Source organism: Rhinolophus sinicus, linkage group LG06, assembly GCF_036562045.2.
Source record: "Rhinolophus sinicus isolate RSC01 linkage group LG06, ASM3656204v1, whole genome shotgun sequence".
Taxonomy (NCBI): Eukaryota; Metazoa; Chordata; class Mammalia; order Chiroptera; family Rhinolophidae; genus Rhinolophus; species Rhinolophus sinicus.
In genome coordinates, this window is record NC_133756.1 from 160,729,589 (window position 1) to 160,749,975 (window position 20,387).

At 52.4% G+C, this 20,387-nt stretch overlaps 2 protein-coding genes across 4 annotated transcripts; one reads left to right on the forward strand and one right to left on the reverse strand.

The window, feature by feature from the left end:
* Window positions 1–177: 177 nt before the first annotated feature.
* Window positions 178–2,404, reverse strand: LG06H11orf68 (linkage group 06 C11orf68 homolog). Of its 2 annotated transcripts, none has more exons than XM_074336714.1 (2): window positions 2,248–2,404; window positions 178–1,558 (listed from the first exon to the last, which is right to left on the reverse strand). In XM_074336714.1, exons 1-2 carry the CDS (start codon window positions 2,358–2,360, stop codon window positions 802–804), a joined length of 870 nt encoding a protein of 289 aa, XP_074192815.1. In that variant the 5' UTR covers window positions 2,361–2,404; the 3' UTR covers window positions 178–801. The 2 variants fall into 2 exon arrangements, with proteins under 2 accessions (XP_074192815.1, XP_074192814.1); XM_074336713.1 differs by having other exon boundaries at window positions 178–1,561; window positions 2,248–2,401.
* A 164-nt stretch (window positions 2,405–2,568) lies between these two features.
* Window positions 2,569–4,895, forward strand: DRAP1 (DR1 associated protein 1). Of its 2 annotated transcripts, none has more exons than XM_074336715.1 (7): window positions 2,569–2,861; window positions 3,100–3,172; window positions 3,283–3,376; window positions 3,675–3,794; window positions 3,895–4,009; window positions 4,223–4,311; window positions 4,677–4,895. In XM_074336715.1, exons 1-7 carry the CDS (start codon window positions 2,820–2,822, stop codon window positions 4,780–4,782), a joined length of 639 nt encoding a protein of 212 aa, XP_074192816.1. In that variant the 5' UTR covers window positions 2,569–2,819; the 3' UTR covers window positions 4,783–4,895. The 2 variants fall into 2 exon arrangements, with proteins under 2 accessions (XP_074192816.1, XP_019593373.1); XM_019737814.2 differs by having other exon boundaries at window positions 2,684–2,861; window positions 3,916–4,009.
* Window positions 4,896–20,387: the final 15,492 nt, after the last annotated feature.

A 20,387-nucleotide genomic window follows, 5' to 3' on the forward strand; every position in this document is an offset into this window, starting at 1 on the left:
TATGGGAAATCACTGAGAAGCTGATTCTGATTCTTGGGATGAAGGCAAAGCAGTGCAGGATTCGCAGAGGCTCTCAAGGGCCCAGTCAGGGAGGAGAGGCAGTCTCTCCTGGCCCTGCCTCTTTCCAGCAACCAAAGCAGGTAACCACCAACACAGTATTTTAAAAAACACTCAACACACAGACCCAAGCTGGGTTTTATTGAAATGCCAGGAGCAGGCACATGGCAAGATAGTGAAGGGAAGAAGGTAGTGCAGGCTGTGAGGTGGCAGGAAGGAGCAGACACCATGTTCATGGCCCTGGCATCCCCTCTTTCTGCCAGGGGCTAAGTGGCACCCCCCACCCTCCCCCCAAAAAAAAAGGCATGCTCAGGCCTGCAGGGCCTCTGCCCCCCGGGCTGTGAAGGCTCCAAGGAGAGGGACTGGAAGCACTAAGTTTTCTCTTTTGTGAGGAAGAGGAAAATGCAGGAGGGGGAGGTACAGCCAGGGATAAGGGTGGCCAACGAAGGCTCTCTCCCAGGTGTCTGTACCCAGCCTATGGTCCTGGATGGCAGAGGGGAGCAGCATCGAAGAGAGAGGCTGAGGGTCCGGCCCTCAGAGAGCCAGAACCTCCAGCAGGTGGGGACTTGAGTCAGCCCTGAACAGAGGGCAGAAGTTCAAGGGGATCGAAGATGCAGGCAGTTCCCGAGTGACCTAGTCTTAGAGCTGTGGGACGTGGCCTCCTTGGGACGAGGAGGAGGAGAAAGACGGGAGCATCCATCCCTAGCAGGGGGCACAGAGGGTGGTCTCCCCAACTTGGCCCCACTAGGTCAGTTCCACATTGTTGGCACGGTCCAGCACACGGGAGCCACGAGCACTGCCCCCCAGCTGGAAACGGCTCTCATAGAGAGTGGGGCAGAGATGCCAGCGGTTGGCCCGGTAGATGCCCAGGTAGGTGTAGACATCAGGCTTGTAGGTGAGCAGGCACTTAATGCCTGCTGCACGGATGGCTGCATCTGCCTCCAGCACACCCAAGCGGTCCGTGAAGTCGTCTGTATAAACACAGATGACCTGGCGCCCACCCTCCCTGGCCCGCGGGCTCACCTTGGCCACCTGAAGCCGGCCCTCGACCACAGCCCGAGCAATGCCAGCCCAGGCATGGTCCAGCTTGAAGCCAGGTGCCAGGTGCATCAGCCACTTTCCCGAGAGCACGTGGTGGGTGATGGCCAGCTGGCGCAGGGTACCTGGCGTGACGGGCCGCCCGCTGGTCTGCAGGGCTTCCCAGGCTGTCTGCAGGCCCTGCACATCACCCGAGTTGGGGATGTAGCCCTGCCCATATGCTGCAATCCAGCCCACGGGCTCAGAGTTGGGTGAGCTAGGGTCCCCGTAGCGAGTAACTTGGGATGGCGGGTACTTGGCCAACCAGGCATCTAGCTCAGAGGCAGGTGTGGTGCGGGCATCAAACACCAACCAGGGGTCCATGTCAGCTGCCATGGCCTCTGCAGCCAGGTGCTCAGCAGTGAAGCCATCCTCACGGCCACCTGGAGAGTCCTCCTCCTCCAGCTCCTCACCTGACTCCATCCTGCTGTGAGAGAAACAAAGTTCGTGACAGATTTGCAGCTTGCTGGGCCCTAGCGGGTGCCAAGCATTAGACTAAACTGTGTGGCCTTGGTCAAGATTTAAAGTCCTCGTGCCTCAGTTGCCTCATCTTAACAATGGATAACAACTGTTCCTGGCTCAATGCGCTGTTGACAATTAAATGCCTGCGGTGGAACAAGCACGACTAAGTGTTATGGCTAATGTTATTTCTATTCTTCCTGACTTACAGACAAGAAACAAGCTCAGAGAGAGGGGATTCACCCAAGGTCACACCTATAGTGAGCGACAGGGCCTAATTGTAAATTCAAGTGTGGGTGCAACTGGCCCAGCTACACCTCCTGGCCCTGCCAGTGACTGGCAGGTATCCTGGGCGCTGGCATTTAATGCAGGGAAGCGGAGGAGACCCCGTTCGCTCAGCACCGAGGCAGGCCCTGCAGGGCAAGGCCTCCCGGGAGGGCGTTATCTGGCCCACTTAAAAAATAAGGACACTGAGGACCAGAGAAGGCAGTGACGAGGCCGAGGCCAATGGGGCGGTGCCCGGACTCGAACCCCGGCTTGTTAGAACCAGCGGGAGGTCCCGCCTTCGGCCCCGCCGCGCCCGCCGCCATTAGCGCCCATCGCAAGAGCTTGGCTCCCGCCCGACTCTGCCCCCTCCCGCCGCCCCGCCGTCACCTTCGGCCTTCGCTGCGTTCGGCACCGACCCAGCCCCGCGCCTGGCTGCGCTCCTGCCGGGGCTCCGCGCCGCCGCGCCCCGCCCCCGCCACGGCCGCCGCCGCCGCCGCCATCTTAGCGCCCCGCCGCCTCAACAACAACTTTATAGATAGACAAGCGCAGCACGGGGCGGGGCCCCCGAGCCAGAGCAGCCGCGCCGCGGGGCGGGGCCGGCCACTGAGGGGGCGGGACTTGGGCGGGGCTGACCCCAGGGGCGAGGCCATCAAGGAACCCAGGAGGGGCGGGCCTGCGGGGGGCGGGGCTAACGTTCGCTCTTCTGGCCTGGGGGCGGGCGGGAGTGGCGGTCGGGTCCCGGACCGACGCGCACAGCCCAGGAGGTTCCGAGGGGCGGGCACTCGGACCCTGCGAGCGGCTGCCTACTGGCGGCGCTAGGACCCCGTGGGGAGCGGCGGGGGCGGAGCGGACGGCACCAGGACCCGGGGGAACCTCGACGGGCGGGCGGCGAGCAGGCCCCGGGGCCGGGAGGCTGCAGGCGGCGGCGCTGGGCCCGGCGCGGCGAGAGAGTCCCGGAGATGCCGAGCAAGAAAAAGAAGTACAACGCGCGGTTCCCGCCGGTGAGCACGTGGCCGGGCCCGGCAGGAGAGGGCCCAGCTCCCGGGAGGCTCGGGCCCAGGCCTGGCTGGGGGGCGGGCGCATCGCCGTGCTCCGGGACCCGGACGCCCCGCCCCCTTCTATGCCCTCCTAGCGTTGTTGCCCCCCGCCCCCTTTCTCCCGGGATACCCCTCTCGCTCTCCCCTGTACCCCATTCTGGGACTGAGGCGACGAGGTCCGACCTCTCTGCCACCTCTCCAGGCGCGGATCAAGAAGATCATGCAGACGGACGAAGAGATTGGGAAGGTGGCGGCGGCTGTGCCTGTCATCATCTGTATCCTGTCGGGGGCTGGCCGGGTTGAGGGACGTGGGGGAAGGAGGCAGCCGGGGGTCGCCTTGTGTGGGCTGGGACACCACTCCTGCGTTCTCCTTGACGACTCTGAGCCCGGGCGCTTGAGCTCTTCCTGGAGTCGCTGTTGAAGAAGGCCTGCCAGGTGACCCAGTCCCGAAACGCCAAGACCATGACCACATCCCACCTGTGAGTGGCTGCGAGCTGGAAGAGCCCAGTGGGGCCCTGCCCCAGGCGTTCACACACTTAAGAGAGCCTGTGTCCTGTTGGGGAGGTGGGAGGCTACTGGGAGACCAGCAAGGCCTTAGAGACTGGTGAATTCGAACTTGGAGAGGAAAGGCTGGGTGTTCCAGCAAAGGGAGGAAGTCGGGTGGTAGAGGTTTTCCCGACTCCATTCTCCTAATATCCAGAGCTCCTTGCTGGCCCTTGCTGAGAGAGCAGACATCTGGGGCCCTGCCAGATGCCATCCCCGCCTCACCTCTTTCAGGAAGCAGTGCATCGAGCTGGAGCAGCAGTTTGACTTCTTAAAGGACCTGGTGGCATCTGTGCCGGACATGCAGGGGGATGGGGAAGACAACCACATGGACGGGGACAAGGGTGCCCGCAGGTGGGGAGTTAGGGCCAAGTGTCCAGGCGTGGAAGGCCAAGGCCACCGGGGTTGGAGGTGGCTGGGGGGGTGGCGAAGAAGCAGGGAGACCTCTGAGCAGATGGATTATACCTTCCCAAAGGGGCCGGAAGCCAGGCAGCAGCAGCCGGAAGAATGGTGGGATGGGAAACAAAGGCAAGGACAAGAAGCTGTCAGGGACGGACTCTGAGCAGGAGGTGAGTGACGCCCCAGCCCTCTGTCCTGCCTCTTCGAGCTGGCTGGAGGCCTGGGCCCATCCTCACCTGTGACTTCACTGTACCTTGGTTTATTTGTTTTTAAATTGGGGTGATGGAGGTCAGCGTCCTGTCCCTGCCACTCTGAGAGGTCTAGGGTCTTCAGTGATGGGCCCATGCCTTTCTTGTCACCTCTGACCCCTGCCTTGCTCCCAGGATGAGTCTGAGGACACTGACACCGATGGGGAAGAGGAGACAGCGCAGGCTCCACCCCAGGCCAGCCACCCCCCTTCCCACTTTCAGAGGTAAGCAGCTCAGTGGCTCCAGGAGGGGGCCAGCAGACTCCCCAAGGCTGACTTGGCCTTCCTGGCCTTCCTGGTCACTTGCTTCTGTTGTTTGTGGCAGATTTGGGGGATGGGAAGGGAAGAACTGAGGAGGGCTTAAAGACAGGAGACTGTACTCTCAGAAAGTCCTTTCCCTACAGTGGATGGGGCCTGGGCAGGGGCTTTGTGACCTGCTCGGGCCCTTCTCTTCTTTGGGCTTGGCTCCCGTTTGGTGCAGAGGGTGGTGGGCTCCATGCTGTCTGTGTGGAGGGCGGAGTGGGGCTCAGTGGGTCGGAATGGGTCCTGGAGAGTGACCTGATTTCCCTCTCCTGCTTTCTGCCCTGCAGCCCCCCAACACCTTTCATGCCCTTCACCTCGACTCTGCCTCTGCCCCCAGCACCCCCGGTTCCCTCCGCACCTGACGCAGAGGATGAAGAAGATTATGACTCCTAGCGCCCTCTGCCCCCCAGGCCACACCCCCTTTTAGTTGGTTTTAGTTGTTCTGGGGGGAGGAGAGAAGGTAGAGCTGTTCTTAAATTTATTAAAAAAATAATAACAAAAGGGAACGTCAGTGTCTGTCCCAGCCTCTGTCTAGGGCTTTGTGGCGGCCTTCCCATCCATCCACCTGACTTCCTCACACTGAGCTGGGGCAGGAGCAGGGGTGGGCCAGGCAGCTGCTGAGTGAAAGGAGGGGCTGGAGGCCACAGGTGTGCCAGGGCAGGACCAGGGGTGCTGAGAGAAGGAAGGTAGATAGAGTGGCGTAGGACCTGAGCCAGCAGGTGCCGCTGTGCTAGGGGACAACCTATCTCATTGTGCTGTGTGACCCTGGACAGGTTCCTACTGTTTTCTGAACAGTCTCTTGTCTTCTGACGGAGACCTTTTTGTCCACTGGGGGCTGCAACAAAGGGACAGACAGGGCGAGTAACAGGAACTGGAGAGCTCTGAGCCTGGTGCCATGAAGGGTGGGGAAGGGGCAGCAGGAGCAGAGGTAGGTGAGATTGTTGTGGAGAGTCTCGAAGGCCAGCTTGTGAGCGGGCAGTGACACAGTTCGTCAGTCCATGGCCACTTCTGAGCGGACCCTGGAGCTGCAGTGTCCACGGAGGCAGATGTGCTTCAGGGAGCAGTGGCTTGAGGCTGGGCAGGAAGCATAGGAAGCAGTGGGTCGACTTGAGTGCTGATGGTTGACTGGACGGGCAGAGAGGGAGGGAACCCTCAAGGACTCTCAGGTTTCTTTCTGCAGCAACTCGGGCAGGGGCCTTTTCCAGCTGGGGGACAGAAGAGGTAGAGCAGGATTAGGCCTGAAGATGACAAGTTTGACTGTGATGAATTTGGGGTGCCTGTGAGGATGCTGAGGAGAGGTATGGAGTGGACACTTGGACACGGGCCTAGAGACAGATGTGTGAACTTTGAGAGTAGGTGACTTCACCCCTGGAGAGAGGGGCAGCCCATCAGAGGAGACTGAAGAGCAGCCAGACCCAGAACCCCCAGGAGCCACTGGATGTGCCCACCCAGGGGGCTCTGGGAGAAGGGACAGGCCAGTTGTCGAATGCCAGGACACATTGCAGGCTTTAGGAAAGCCTTCCCCACAGCTGCCTCAGAGGCTTGCTGGTTGTTGACAAGGGGGGGGAGCTGGAGGTGAGAAACTGAGGTGAGCTGAAGCAACACCCCTCAGAGCTGTGAAGTGGAGAGGGAGCAGCAGCTCAGTGAGGAGCAGGGAGTTTCTGTTTGTTTGTTTTTTAAGATGGCAGATGCAAGCTTGTAGTGAGGGAGGGCATGTGGGATAGGAGGGGAGAGAATTAATGGAGTGAGGTGGGGGGTGCCCAAGGCAAACCCAGCCTGGTGAGGGAGAGTGCGGTGAGGAGGTTTAGGTGGGAGGACGGGAGAATTCAATTTTCACCCAAGGCATCTGACTTCTGTGAATTAGGAGGCTGCTGGCAGGTGTGGAAGGGCCCAGGGCAGCTGGAGCTGGGGCATGTGGGTCCTGTCTGCCTCTCGTGTGCTCCCCCTCTGGATATGGTACCTCTGCCTTCTTTTGGGGAATCACCTTTTCTGTACTCCACCTGCAGTGTGTGCAGCAGACCCCACTTCCTGGGGTGGAGGGATGGGAACATCACACCAGCCTGGCCAATCACATCACCCACTCCACACGCTCTGGCCCCAGTGAGTGGTACAGGCTGGTCATGACCATTGGGACTTTAGATGGGACCATTGGGAAGGCGTTTCGACATGATCGCTGGCTTCCCCGTGGCTCGGGGAGTAGCAGGGAACCCTCTGAGGAGTCCAGGTGAGGGTGATGGAGGCCATGCTAGTGTAGCAAAGCTGGCAGAATGTCGGCCGGGTGCTGCTGGAAGCTGCTTCCAACCCTGAGGGGCAGTTCTGACTGAGAACAAGGCCAGCACAATAGAACCAGTTGGCGCAGAGGCACAGACGTCTGATGACATCTGAACACCTGGACCCAGTCTTGCCTGAAGCCTTCACGCCTTAGGCTTCTTAGTTATGTGAGCCAATAAACATTAAACATTTCCCCCCCTTGAAGTCAGCTGGGTTTCTGTCCCTTGGAACTGAAAGAGCTCTGGCTGTCAGGGACCGTGAATGGGAGGTGGTTCCCACCGGCCCGGGAGCGGGAACAGTTGGGCTCAGTCCCAGGGAAAGGCGGGCACCTGGGCCCACAGAGCTGAGAACAAGCGGCTATGAGGAATGGGGGTGGGAGAGGAAGAGACCCTGGGAGCCTTGCTGGAGTTTGTCCAAAAGCTGAGATTCAGAACTGAGAGGGTTCAGAATGACAAGGCTGGGTGACGATTGTGAAAGGCGAGGAGGCCAGGGTGCTGGGACCACCTCCCTCCAGGCAAAAGGCTCCAGGAGGTGTAGGTTGGGGTAAGAGAGGGCCAGGAGCCCCTGGCCTGTGCCTCTGCTTCTCGGCCTGTTGGTTTGGCCTTGGGAGAGTACATAGGAGTGGAATCTCTTGAGCCAAGCCACGAATTCACGGCTTCTCTGTTTATTAACCTCAAGCAAGTTCAGTAGCTTCTCTGTGTCTTAGTGTTCTTATCTGTAAAATGGGGCTAGTTATTACCTACTGTTGGTTGTATGTACTATACTATACTATACTATACATACTAGTTATACCTATCTGTAGAACCAAGGGCTGATGTAACAAACTCAAAATATGTAGGCTCAAATGCAATGGAAGTTTATTTCATGCTCAATAAGATTCTTAAGGAGATTTTTATGATCAGTGGGCTGTTCTTCTCCAAGAGGAACCTCAGGGCCCAGGCTCTTTCCATCTTGTGGCCCCACCATTCCCCCTGCCGTGACTTCCAAGGTCACTAGGGAAGGGGAAAGCTCAGCGCCCACAGAGGCTTTTCTGGGTCAGGATTGGAATTGACACCATCGCCTGTTTACTTCCTGTTGAAATTGTCACAGGGTCCTACCTGAGGGAGGCTAGGAAAGGTGTCCTAGCCAGCCTGGGTGACTGACCAGCCAGTTTCTGCTGCAGGACTTCACAGGCTGTTGGGAAGGGCCTGACTCAGCCTTGGCCAAGTGTTAGGAGTGCAGCATCCCGAGTCAGAGCAGAGGTCTGGGGAGACAGTGCTCCTGGCTGGGCCTGGCCTCTGGATGCCTCCTGGGAGTAGGGAAAGATGGCTCTGCCCTGTGGGCACCGGTTGGGCTGGGGCAGCTTGTGAATACCCCATCTGCAGAGCTCCGCCTGGGAACCAGATGAATTTCTTTCTTTCTTCTCTGTCCATTGGGGAGCCTTGAGCCTCAGGCCAGGTCCTTTCTGAACACCTCAGCCAGCCTCGGCTGCGCCCTGGGGTGTAAGTGTGACCAGTGTGTGAAATGGGAAGCTGCTTCTGAGGCCAGTGTGGGAGTTGGGGACCTTGACCTTCAGGGGAAGGGTATGGGCCCACCCATCCCTCCCAAGTGGGGAGCCTCCCTCCACAACCCACCTAATGATTCATCCGGCAAACGTTTGTTGAGCACCCGACATCGTCAGCAGGGAAATAAGATGCCACAATCACCCACCAGAAGCCTGAAACTAAGAAGTCTGATATCACCAAGTGCTGGAGAGGAGGTGGCGACTCCAGAGCTCACACTGCTGGTGGCAACGTCAGTTGGTGCAACCACAGTAGAAAAAAAGTTCAGCAGTTTCTTGAGTATTGACGTACCCTTCCCTGTGACACAGCAGTCCCTCTGCTAGGCACATGTCCACAACAAGACCCGTACAAGAATATTCATAGCCCCCAAGTGGAAACCCAAATGCCCATCAACAAGAGCATGAATAAATCATGGTAGAGTGTTGTGTAACAGAACAGAATAAAAACCGTGTTACACACAAGATCACGGGTGAGTCTTGTAGATGTTATGTGGAACAAAAGAGTGAGCACACTATGACGTTCATTTCTGTGAAGTTCAGGGGCAGGTGAAACTAATCAATGGTGATGGAAGTCAGCATAATGGTTACTTCAGGGGAGGGGTTGACTGGGAGGCGGGCACGAGGGAGCTGTCTGGAAATGTCTACAGCTTGAGCTGGGTGGTGGTTAGATATAAAAATATATTAAGCTGCACACTTGAGATGCATGCACTTTTATGGTATCCTCATAAAATTTTTATTTATCTGTCTATTGAGACCCTGTTGCACACCAGACACTTTGCTAGGTAGTGGCGATTACGTGAACAAAATGTTCTTGGGGTTTATTTCTGAAGCGGGGAGACAGACAATAAAGAAGATAAATAGTATGTCAGACAGTGATAGGTCCCCTGGGGGGGGAAACGAGTAATAAGGGAGGAGTGGGGAGTCCCGGGAAAGTCAGGCGGCCCCAGCCATTCTATACAGGGTTCAGGGGAGACCCTCTGATAAGGTGGGATTTGAGTAGAAAACCCCATTAAGTGTGGCCACATAATTGTCTGGGGAGAGGGCCCCAGGCAGAGGGGCAGCGGGGGCAAAAGCCAGGAGGGTTGACATGTGATTCTGTCGGGTTTCCCTCTGGCTCCCCTGGCTCCCACGTCCTCAGCCACCACTCGGCCGACTCAGGAGCCACCGACCAGCCCTGTACTTTGCTGAGGGGTGTCCTGTGGCACTGGCAGCGTCTCAGGTCCCCAGAAGCTTTGTGGAGGGGAAGAAGGTAGTAGTGAGGGCACAGAGGAGCTCCTCCCCACACCTGCCCCAGGTGCTGCTGGACCTGGACGCCCCACAGGCTGGGGGAGGAGGTGAGCGGACGGAGAGCTGAGGGGTGGAGTGAGCTTACCTGCCATCCACCGGCCTGGAGGTGTGAGACCAGCCGCGCTGTGTGCCCCGTGTGACTTCACCTCTTCACCTCTGCAGGCTTCGCCTTCCACATCTGTCAGATGGGGCTATTGAACACTGCCCGTCGTGGTGGACGGGAGGGTGAGCGTGTTGTAGCAGTTCACTGGCCTGTGCTCCTCAGAGCTGAATCCATATTAGTCCCCCTGAGCCCTGAGCCCTCCTCTAGAACAGGTGTCCTCAGCACCCCCATTTCACAAATGAGACTGAAGCTCTGGAAGTGAGATGAGTGGCCTGAGTTTGTTCGTTGACATAGAGGCGGGGGCAGAGGCTGTACACAGGCCTCTGTGTGTGGGGGTGGAGCTAACGACCTCCCCCTTCTGAGATTTCCCCCCACCCCTTCTCAGGCGCAGTAGGCTTGGCTCCAGGACATGGACCGGACCAAGTTCCCACTCTTCTAGGCTATGAGCACTGTGGCAGAGGAATGCACCTGTGATCCCTCTTCCCCTAAAGCAGAGCTTTTAGTGAGAGTGGCAGGTGGCTCTGGACTCTCGAGGTCTCCTTGTAGCTGGGGAGTGCAGCAGGAGCTATGACCCTGACCTTCCATCCGCAAAGTGAGCTATTTTTATTGTGAAATCATATCCTTCCTATTCTGTGTGCATGCGCATGTTCAAATGTAATTTAAAAAAACGGATTAAAGGCCGAGATTTCTCTACCCACCCCAGTTATCAGAGAGCTGCAAAGGAGAACACAAGATCCCATGTGACACCCACCAGGTTGGCAAGAATAGGAAGTCAGATAAAACCAGTCGCTGGTGGGAGGTGGCTAAATGGAAGTCTGGTGTTTTTGGTGGGAATGTAAACTAGCAGGAATGTTGAAAAGGGCAGTTCGGTGGCTAAGTGCCCCCTGGCGGATCCACTCCTGGGTCAAACCTCTTAACAAACAGACGTGTCCTAGGCGTGGTTTGAGGTGGAGGAGAGTTGGAGGCTGGAGATATCCGTCACTGGGGAATGCATAGCAGATAGCAGTGGGGACAAAGCTTCAATGCAGCGTTAAGTGAAAAACAGAAACAGACAGAACAAGATCTACAGCACAGCAGTGTTTACAGAAACTAAAAACACAGACAATCCTGGAGATTCCTGCCACTTAGTCTGTGACCTTAGGCCAGTGACTGGGGCTCCCTGTGCTTCAGTTCCCTCAGCTGTAAAGTGGGGACAATAATAGCACCTCCCTCAGGGACAGGTGATGATTAAAAGATATATGACACATAAAGTGCTCAGCACAGACTGGCACACAGTAATCACCCAGTAAATGGTGTCCCCAGTTACTGACATGGGTAGCAGATTGGAAGGGCATGTGTAAAACACAAGAGTGGGGGGCTAGAGGGAGCAGGGTGGGCTGAAGGGGAAAGTCCGTATTAAAGGGGACCCTGGTGATGCATGGAGTGCCCCACCCCAAGGAGCATGGACTGCTTAAGCCTGCACACCCCGTGTTTAAAGAAAAACCAAAATATTGCCAATTGTCTTTCAGAATGGGCTAAACCAATTTAGCCTCCAAGATTGTGTCCTGTAAATACAGGTAAATAGTGGCCCTGTAGTGCGACGGGGTCATATGTGTTTTCTTTGTTCACTCAACAAATATTTCCTGAGCACCTACTTTGTGCCAGGCGCTGTTCTGGGCTCTGGGGAGAAAAGCATGAAAGGAAGGGAACCTGCTCAGGCAGGGCTTCCATTCTAGTTGGGCAGGGTAACAGGCAGAGGACAGACAAATGCACAGACACCTAATGTCAGGGGGCGTAAGTGCTGTGAAGGAAGAGGAAGCAGGGAGAGGGGAGAGAGAGGGGCAGGAGTGTGCAGGCTGTTCTAGGAGCACGGGGGAGGCCACTGTGTTCAAGCTGCAGCGAGCGGAGGGGTGGTGCAGGGGTTCTGGCCATTTCAGTCCCACTCCCTTTCTTGTTCCTTTGGGTGGGGGTGCAGCCCTTATTTCCAGCCATAGATTCTCTCCCACCCCTGGGGCTGGTTTCACTTTCCCCTTCCCCTAAGTTCTGAGTTTTGTTTCTGCCTTGTGGGTGCCCTGCCCCCCATTTTGTTTGGAGTCACGTCTGATGTTGCAGGGATGCCCATCAGTTTTGGGGTGGAGGGACTGATAGTGGGGTAGGGGCCTCAGCCCTCCGTTCCTCCTCAGAAGGCAGGCTTCCTCACTCATCTGGTCCGATTTCCCTTGGGATGCACCCCACTGACACACTCAAAGGAGTAGGGCACCCAGTTAGAGTATGGGCTCTGGGGTGACACTCCTTGTGTTTTAATTCTAGAACCACCCCTTATCAGCCTGGGACGTTGAGCAGATAACCGGACCTGTCTGTGCCTCAGCTTCTGTATTATAAATGGGCATGATAATAGGGTTGTTGTAAGGACTACCTGATAGTTACAGAGATCTGTTGACAACCGATTTTGTGCCAGGCTCAGTTCTAGGCACCGGCACTCGGCTGTGAACCTAGTCCCTGGCTCCAGGAACCTGACCTTTGCTGGCCACAGGGGTTCTCACCCTGACCGTGCGTTGGAATCGCTGGGGAGATTGGAAGGTGAAGGCTGCCCGGGCCCAGCTCCAGAGATTCTGATCCAACCAGCCAGGAGGCCCAGGCTCCGGTACATTTTAAAGACCTCGCAGGTAGTTGAGAACCACTAGGCTAAGAAAATCCATGAAACTACTCAGGGCGGTGCCTTATTCCTAAGCCTTCAGTAAACAGTGCTGTTTTGTCTCCCATCCCTCCATCTTCTCTTGCCTGAATTTTCCCAGCAGACTCCTCACTGGCTGCCCTGCCTCCAGGATCCCCACTGCTGAGTCTTTCTCCACTGTGGGGCCATCTAAGCTCAAATGTAATCAAATTTAATCCTGTGACTGCCTGTCTCCCTAAGTTGGAATCCCATTGCCCTCGGGACTTGAAATCTTCCAAACTGTTGTGCAGCTACCACCACCATCCAGCTCTAGAATTTTTTCATCATCCTAAACCGAAGCCCTATTCCTGTTAAACACTAACTCCCCATTCCTCTCTTCCCCACAGCCCCCGGCGACCATTGTTCTACTTTCTGTCTCTGTGTCTGACTGTTCTCGGTACCTTATATAAGTGGAATCATACAATATTTATCCTATGTGTCTAGCTTATTTCACTTCGCATAACATCTTCAAGGTTCATCCGTGCTGTAGCATGTGCCAGAATTTCCTTTCTTTCTAAGGCTGAGTGATATTCCATTAATGTATAGACCACATTTTGTGGTTTGTCGATTGACATTTGGGTTGTTTCATTTTTGGCTCCTGTGAATAACGCTGCTGCGAACATGGGTGTAAAATATCTATTTCAGTCCCTGCTTTTCATTCTTTTGGATATATATGCAGAATTGCTGGATCATATTTAAGTTTTTGAGGAATCATCATACTGTCTTCCATAGCAGTGGTACCATTTTATATCCCCACCTGCGGTGCAGAGGGTGCCAATTTCTCCAAACCCTCACCAACACATTATTATTATTATTATTATTATTATTATTATTATTTTCTTTTTATTGGGGAAGGGGAACAGGACTTTATTGGGGAACAGTATGTACTTCCAGGACTTTTTTCCAAGTCAAGTTGTTGTCCTTTCAATCTTAGTTGTGGAGGGTGCCGTTCAGCTTCAAGTTGTCCTTTTAGTCTTAGTTGTGGAGGGCGCAGCTCAGCTCCAGGTCCAATTGCGTTGCTAGTTGCAGGGGGCGCAGCCCACCATCCCTTGCGGGAGTCGAACCGACAACCTTGTGGTTGAGAGGACATGTTCCAACCAACTGGGCCATCCGGGAGCTCAGCGGCAGCTCAGCTCAAGGTGCTGTGTTCAATCTTAGTTGCAGGGGGCACTGCCCACCATCCCTTGCGGGACTTGAGGAATTGAACTGGCAACCTTGTGGTTGAGAGCCCTCTGGCCCATGTGGGAATCAAATCGGCAGCCTTCAGAGTTAGGAGCATGGAGCTCTAACCACCTGAGCCACCGGGCCAGCCCTATTTTTTGTTTTTTTGTTTGTTGCATTTCCCTGATAGCCAATGACGCTGAGCATCCTTTGACGTGCTTATTGGCTGTTTTTATGTTTTGGGGGAAAATGTTAATTCAAATCCTTTGCCCATTTTAAAATTGGGGTATTTGACTTTTTGTTGTTGAATTGTAAGTGTTCTCTATATATTTTGGATACAAATCCTTCTACAAATATATGATTTGCAAATATTTTCTCCAGTTTCGCGGGTTGTCTTTTTACTTTCTTGATGATGTCCTTTGAAACATAAAAGTTTTTCATTTTGATGAAATCTAATTTTTTTTTCATTTTTTCATTTGTGCTTTTGGTGTCATACCTAATAAACCATTGCCAAATATAAAGTCATTCTTGTGTTTTTTTCCCTGAGATTTTCCGCTATTTTTTTTTTTTTTTTTAAGATTTTATTGGGGAAGGGGAACAAGACTTTATTGGGGAACAGTGTGCACTTCTGGGACTCCTCCAAGTCAAGTTGTTGTCCTTTCAATCTTAGTTGTGGAGGGTGCAGCTCAGCTCCAGGTCCAGTTGCCAGTGTTAGTTGCCGGGGGTGCAGCCCACCATCCCTTGCAGGAGTCAAGGAGTCGAACCAGCAAACTTGTGGTTGCTCCAACCAACTGAGCCATCTGACACTGGCCCATGTGGGAATCAAATTGGCAGCGTTCGGCATTAGGAGCACGGAGCTCCAACCACCTCAGCCACTGGGCCGGCCCAGCTCTTACTTTTAAATCTATGATTCATTTTGAGTTAATTTTTAGTATATGATTTGAGGTGAGGGTCCAACTTCATTCTTTTGCATTTGGAAATCCAGTTGTCCCAGCATCACCTGTTGAAAAGACCATTCTTTTCCCATTGAGTGGTCTTGGCACTGTTGTCAACTAACCATGAATGTAAGAGCTCTTATTTCTGGACTCTCAATTCTATTCCTTTGATGTCTATGACTATTCGAATGCTAGTGCCACATTGTTTTGATGATAGTAGCTTTGTACTAAGTTTTGTAATTGGGAAATGTGAATCTTCCAACTGTGTTCTTTTTTTAAGATTGTTTGACTATTCTGTGTCCCTTGATTTTCTGTATACATTTTAGGATCAGCTTGTCATTTCTTGCAAAAGGCAGCTAAGATTTTCATAGGGTTTAAATTTAATAAATTTGGAGAGTATTACCATCTTCTGGGTTTGTTTTTACTGACAAGTATTTTCTCCTGGCTACTAATCACATTTTCCTCCTTCTTTGTATGTATTTTAATTTTTTGTTGGATGCCAAACATTGTGAATTTCACATTATTGATGTGGATTTTATTGAATTCCTTTAAAGAGTGTTGGACTTTTCCTGGCAATTTAGTTGTTACATGTGAATTAGTTTGATCATTTCAAGATTTGTTTCAAGCTCTTTTATGATGGGTTTAGAGTAACCTTTATTAAGGGCTGATTTGGGCCCGTTTCTAAGGCATGGCCCTCCTGGGTTCTCTACTGAATTTTCTTCGTATTCAGTGAGATTTCTCTACTCTGACTAGAGAGAATCTTCTTACAAAGACTTCTAGTCCTGTGTAAGCTCTGGGAATTATTTGTCTTACGGCTCTGCAGCAATTATTCCTCTCTTGAAACGTGTTTTGTCCAGTCTTGTGGGGTTTCACCCTCTGCCTGTACAGAATAGATCCTCCCAAAGCTCAAGGGGACGCCTCTGCAGGGTTTGGAGCTCTTCTCTGTGTAGGTTCCTCCTTCTATGTGTTCTGCCCCACAAATTCTTGTTGCCCTTTGTTTCTCCAAACTCTGGTCACTGTGTCCTTAACTCAGGGAAACTGATGGACCCTACGTGGGTTCCCCTCCCTACACTGCAGGGGGACAGTAACTTCTAGGCAGGTAGCAGATGTCCTGGATGATGGTGGGGCTCACCTCATTTGCTTTCCTTTTTTCAAAGATTATAGTCCTGTGTACCAGTTTTCTAACATCTGAAAGTAGTTGTTTCTCATACTTGACCCAGTTTCTTAAATGTCTGTGGCAAAAGGATCATTTTAGTCCACCTCACTTCCTCATGGCCAGAAGCAGAAATCCCTCTCCCATCTTGGAACTCCCCAAGTCCTTTGCCTGTCCCTTTTCTGAGGTTCTTCCCATGCTCCGATTTGGATTATAATTGTGAGTACATGTGTTACCCCCCCACACACACACACATTGGACTGTGAATATCTCAAAGATGGGGGGCTTATCTTATTTATGTCTGCACCTCCAAGGAGAGCCTGGCACATGGTAGGATGAGGTGGGCATGTTTTGTGCTTTGGTCTTCTCTGCCTCTCTTCCTTCAGGCCACCTCAAATCACAGCCCCATCTCCAGTAAGGTGGTACCGCCAGGACTGCTGGTCAAAATCCCCTCCCTGCCAGGTCCCTATGGCTGGTCCAGGGATGGCCATGAGACTCAGCAGGATTTGTCAGAGTCTGTCCGTGGCATCTTTCTACCTGGATCTGCGGGGAGAATCTTCTCTCCACTCTGGTGGCAAAGGTCCAAGAACAGCAGCCTGGTGCTGCCTGCAGCCAACATTCCCATCTGACAGAATGGAGCATACACAGAGAAATGAAGGTGAAGTGACGAAGAATAAGACACACACACACACACACAGAGGCAAAAAGACTCAAGTCCCTCCATTCAGGCAACATTGAGGTCAGAAACATCTCTGACCTTTTTATGATTTAGTAAAATAAGCCAATCCTTTATTGTCTCTCTTTTAGCTTAATTTAGTTCTGTCGGTTGCAAACTAAAGGGACCTGACTAGTACAAGGCATTTTCATGTATCTGTTGAATGAGTGGAATTGATTTGCATACCTGCTTCATTCCCAGGGCAGCTAAGGTTGCTTCCAACAAGAATAAGCAAGATAAAATAGAAATAAAGACTCAAGCATATGAAAATATAATTAAAAAGAGAAAATGAAAGTCAGGAGCAAGAACATAAATATATGAATCTGCAGCCCATCAAGGCCTATAAGGGGCTCGATTAATTTAATATCAAATTTGGCTCTGAGCTGCCTGGCAGTCAAAGCAAAAAGGGAGATGTAGTAACTTAGCTTCCCCACTCCCACCCTCCCTCTGCCCCAGAAAACAGAGCCTACATGATCACGTTCCCCAGGGGAAAGAGAAATTTCCCTAGACTTCAGCTACATTTTTCCTAAACGTTTCCTTTTAGCTCCAAAGGAAAAGTTTCAGCTGGGGCTCTGGGAGAAGGCACTGAGCGATGTGGAGGCCAACCCAAGCCACATTCCTGCAGTCTATAATGAGCCTCCCACGTTTGGAATATGGGCCTAGGGAACAAGCAAGGTTGCCAAATTTAGTTGTTAACCATCGGCCTCGCCTTGACCTCTCCGCAGTTCTTCTAACACTTAGTCACTCCTCACTCTTTGAAACACTTTTCTGCCCTTGGCTGGCAGCCCTCACTGGGTTGATACACTTCTTCCTGACTGGTCTCTCTTATCTGGTCTCCATGGCTGTGGCTCCGTGACCTCTCCTGACTTCTAAATGGTGGCAGGGCCAGGCTCAGTCTCCAGACCTCTTCTCCTTTTTTCTCGCTCTGCCTCACCTGGTACAAGTCCTACAGACCGTCTCCTGGATGACAGTCCTCTTTCCACCCCGGCCCTCCTGTTTAATCTCTACACAGCAGCCAGAGCGATCTTGTAAAAACATAAATTATCTCATATCACTCCTCCTTTCAAGATCGTCTACTGTGATGGCTACTTTGACTAAACAAGATTGATGAGATGTAATAAAAGATGGCTGGGGGCGGCTGGATGGCTTAGGTGGTTAGAGTGCGAGCTCTCAACAAGGTTGCCGGTCAATTCCCGCATGGGATGGTGGGCTGCGCCCCCTGCAACTAAGATTGAACATGGCGACTGGACTTGGAGCTGAGCTGCGCCCTGCACAACTAGACTGAAGGACAGCGACTTGGAGCTGATGGGCCCTGGAGAAACACACTGTTCCCCAACAACAACAAAAAATTGACAGACCTTTAAAAAAATAAATAAAATAAAAGATTGCTTTATTTTTGTTTCCCAATGTCCCTCTAAAATTCAGAAGGGAACTTCTTTCTCTGCCCTCTGAATGAAATCATGACTCTCTGTGCTGTTTCCTTGCAGAGCTATGGTCGCCTCAAGTCATTCGATCGGTTCTATCAGAATGCCCCATGTGGTGTAGCCAAATCTCTAACCAGTCTGCACTTCCCCAGCCATTTCCGCCCCTGCTGTAGAGGAGGGAGGTCAGGTCTGCCCCTCTTCCTGTCCTTCTGCTCCCGCTCTGCCAGCCAGAGAGCCATGTGCTGTGGGAGAGCAGGGAGGGAGGAAGGGACGAGCATGCAGACATTCTTCCTTGATCCTGGATGAGACAGCATCTTGCTCTCTGGATGGCAACTATTGAAGCAGACTCCTGTGAAAGCTCTATGGTTCCTTTATGGGCCACCCCCTTAACTTAAGCTCCTGGGATTCAGGCAGGGCTTCCCTTTTGTCTGGCTCTGGTTTTCTTTCTTTCTTTTCTTTCCTTTTTTTTTTTTTTAAAGATTTTATTGGGGAAGGGGAACAGGACTTTATTGGGGGACAGTATGTACTTCCAGGGTTTTCTCCAAGTCAAGTTGTTGTCCTTTCAATTTTAGTTGTGGAGGGCGCAGCTCAGCTCCAGGTCTAGTTGTCTGTTAGTTGCACGGGGCACAGCCCATCACCCCTTACGGGAGTCGAGGAGTCGAACCAGCAACCCGTGGTTGAGAGCCTGCGCTCCAACCAACTGAGCCATCTGGCCATCCGGGAGCTGAGCGGCAGCTCATTGACTTCATTCTAGTTGCAGAGGGCGCAGCTCGCTGGCCCATGTGGGAATCGAACCAGTAGCCCCGTTGCCCAGAGCTTGCACTGTAACTAACTGAACCACCCGTCCGACCCTTTGGTTTTCTTTTGACTGGCACACACAGACCCAGACTGGTGGGTACCCCCTGTCAGGTAACAGAAACCCTCCATCAGGACCACCTGCTACCTTGCCATGGGCCAGTTCCCACTGCGGTGCTGCAGCCTTTCTGGACGTCTCACACTGACCCACTGGGCTGCCACAAAATTTCAGAGAGCCCAATTCGAGCTCTCCAGGTGGCCTCCTCAAAGCATTTCTCCCCAGATTTGGGATTAGGAGGCAGCCCCCAGCCCACACCTTGAACACTGTTGGAACTCAGCGTGACATCAGCCCTTCCCACATTAATCTCATCACAAAGTTCCCCTTTCAGAATCCACCATCCATCCCTTTATACTCTGGAGGTGGGCTGGGGAGGGGTTTCAAGCATGGCAAAATGGGTTCTTTCTATTTTCTTTAAAATTTGGACCTTGGCCTGAAGCAATTCAGTTTATAGTTTCATATCCATTCTATCCTGGAGCCTAGTTGCAACTTCTAATTTTCCATTGCACATTCCATCATGCTTATGACAAATCCAGAGTCCTTTCCATGGCCTTCAGTTCCTATAAGATGTGACCCCTGAGACCCCACAAAAGTTTAAAACATCAAAGGATACTACAGATCATTGTATGTCAGTAGATATAAAAACGTAATCAAAGTGAATGCCTTCCCAGAAAAATATGGAATGCCAAAATTGGCACAAAAATATAAAAAACTTCAATAGAGCAATAACCAGTAAATAAAATAATAATCTAAGACTCCAGTGTGGTGGGGACACTTTGACAGGGAGGTTCCACCAGACTTTTGAGAAGCAGATTGTCCTCATCTTATACAAGTTTTCCAGGAGACAGAAAGAGAGAAAGCTGCCCATTTCCTCATAGGATTCTCAAACTAGACAAGGATGGTAGCAGAAAAGGAAAGTACAGAGCATTTCACTCTGAATACAGATGTTAAACTATAATCTCATAGAATAAACTCTAGGAGAATGCCCCACTTAAAGGTGGGAAAAGTGCTTCTTAAGACATCTAAAATACAAAGCCCTATTCAAAAATATTTATGGATCTGACTATATCAATATTAAGCATTTCTGTTCCACAAAGGCCCTCAGAGATAATGTTGACAGACAGGTGGTTGCGATCCAGTGAATAAAGAACTCTTCTAAGTCAATCAGAGAAAGAGAAAAAACAATAGAAAAATGGACAAGAAGGGGCGGATGGGTGGCTCAGTTGGTTAGAGCACAAGCTCTGGGCAATGGGGCTGCCGGTTCGATTCCCACATGGGCCAGCGAGCTGCGCCCTCCGCAACTAGAATGAAGTCAATGAGCTGCTGCTCAGCTGCCGGGTGGCCAGATGGCTCAGTTGGTTGGAGCGCGGGCTCTCAACCACAAGGTTGCGGATTCGACCCCCGCAAGGGATGGTGGGCTGCGCCCCCCTGCAACTGACAATAGCAACTGGACCTGGAGCTGAGCTGCACCCTCCACAACTAAGATTGAAAGGACAACTTGACTTGGAAAAGTCCTGGAAGTACACACTGTTCCCCAGTAAAATCCTGTTCCCCTTCCCCAATAAAATCTTTTTTTAAAAAAGAGTGAACCCTTGTATATATATAAAAAAAATGGACAAGAATATATAAACAACCAACTCACAGAAGGGTTGGACCAAATGGCAAAAATTCATGAGATGTGGCCAAAGGAATAATCAGTGCTCTTCAATTAAAATTGAAGTGAGATATCATTCCATAACTACCATGTCGTGCGGGAGACCCTGTTCGCTGCACCATTTGTCGTGCGGGGCAGCCTGCAGGTTCTCAGCTCCTGCTCCCCACACAAGAACGCAGGATATGGTGAGGCCAAAAAGGAACACCCACG